General features: G+C 52.6%; 1 protein-coding gene across 1 annotated transcript; it reads left to right on the top strand.

The window, feature by feature from the left end:
* The first annotated feature begins 388 nt into the window (after positions 1 to 388).
* Positions 389 to 1016, top strand: LOC119293387 (14 kDa proline-rich protein DC2.15-like). The gene has a single exon (XM_037571912.1). It carries the CDS (start codon positions 469 to 471, stop codon positions 829 to 831), a length of 363 nt encoding a protein of 120 aa, XP_037427809.1. The 5' UTR covers positions 389 to 468; the 3' UTR covers positions 832 to 1016.
* Positions 1017 to 1222: the final 206 nt, after the last annotated feature.

The raw sequence follows: 1222 nt of genomic DNA, 5'->3' as shown, positions 1-1222 counted from the left end.
GAGAGCAGCAAAATAGTTGTAGGCTACAGCTTGGAAGGTTTTTGTTGGTATTCGACTCTTCCAACGCATTAAACAATTCAACGAGAACTTGGAATCAATTTGATGCAAACAACATCGTGGATGACCTAATGCAGCAAGCAATTAGCTACTAGTAGAATATACCCCATATGCAACAAGAATACAAAGTGAAGTCCATTACGCGGTTCAACGAGACAAACCATGCATTCACGGGTGCATGCTCATCCAAATCCAAGGAAAACACCACCACAACGCGAATGCATGATCCTGACGCGCCAGCTCGGAAAATCACATGCTGTCTCTTCACGGACGTGTAGACTCCCATTTGCCGAGGTCGAAGGGTAGCTACAAATACGCCTCTCCATGCGGTCACACTGGTGCATCGGAGTTCAAGCGCGAGCACGAAAGCACACGCAGTCGCTAACACTTGCTCTCCACTGATATCGATCGATGGCCATGGTAGCGAGAGCCGCGCTGCTCCTGGCCATGGTGGTCGTGGCAAGCGCCACCTACTGCCCCCCGCCGCCGGCGCCGGTGCCGGTGCCCCGCTACGGGTCGTGCCCCCAGAACGCGCTCAAGCTGCACGTCTGTGCCAACGTGCTGAACCTGGTGAAGGCCAAGATCGGCGTGCCGCCAGCGGAGCCCTGCTGCTCGCTCCTCGACGGGCTTGTCAACCTGGACGCCGCCGTCTGCCTTTGCACCGCCATCAAGGCCAACGTGCTGGGAATCCACCTCAACGTCCCCATCGACCTTAGCCTCATCCTGAACAACTGCGGCAAGATCTGCCCGGCCGACTTCCAGTGCATCCACTAGGAAAGCTAGAAGTGCACAGTACTATCCATCGAGTGGGGTGTGTGGTTTGCTTTGGTTTCAAGCTTTTTGCTTTATTTATTTCTTAAATCTATGCTGGCAATCTGGCCTAGTATGTATGTTCTCGCTTTCACACGAGAGGTAGCATTATGATCCTTTGGAATTTAATTGAAGTAGTGATTTCATGAGATTGGAGCGCATTCTTACAGTATCTCCAACAGTCGTGCAACACGCGCATCACGCTAAAAAAACATTTACAACATCGTAGCCGTGAGTTTCCGCGCGGCGAGGAGCGCTTGCTACAGCGACCGCCGCAAAGTATAGCGCGCGCGAGTCGCTCGAGCAGCCGCTGCAAAAAAACTGCACGCTCTAGCACAAATAACATATACGCTTC

The sequence above is a fragment of the Triticum dicoccoides genome, chromosome 1A (assembly GCF_002162155.2).
Source record: "Triticum dicoccoides isolate Atlit2015 ecotype Zavitan chromosome 1A, WEW_v2.0, whole genome shotgun sequence".
In the NCBI taxonomy this organism is placed as follows: domain Eukaryota; kingdom Viridiplantae; phylum Streptophyta; class Magnoliopsida; order Poales; family Poaceae; genus Triticum; species Triticum dicoccoides.
The sequence above is the reverse complement of the archived record's forward strand: the minus strand, read 5'-3'. Positions and strand labels throughout refer to the sequence as shown.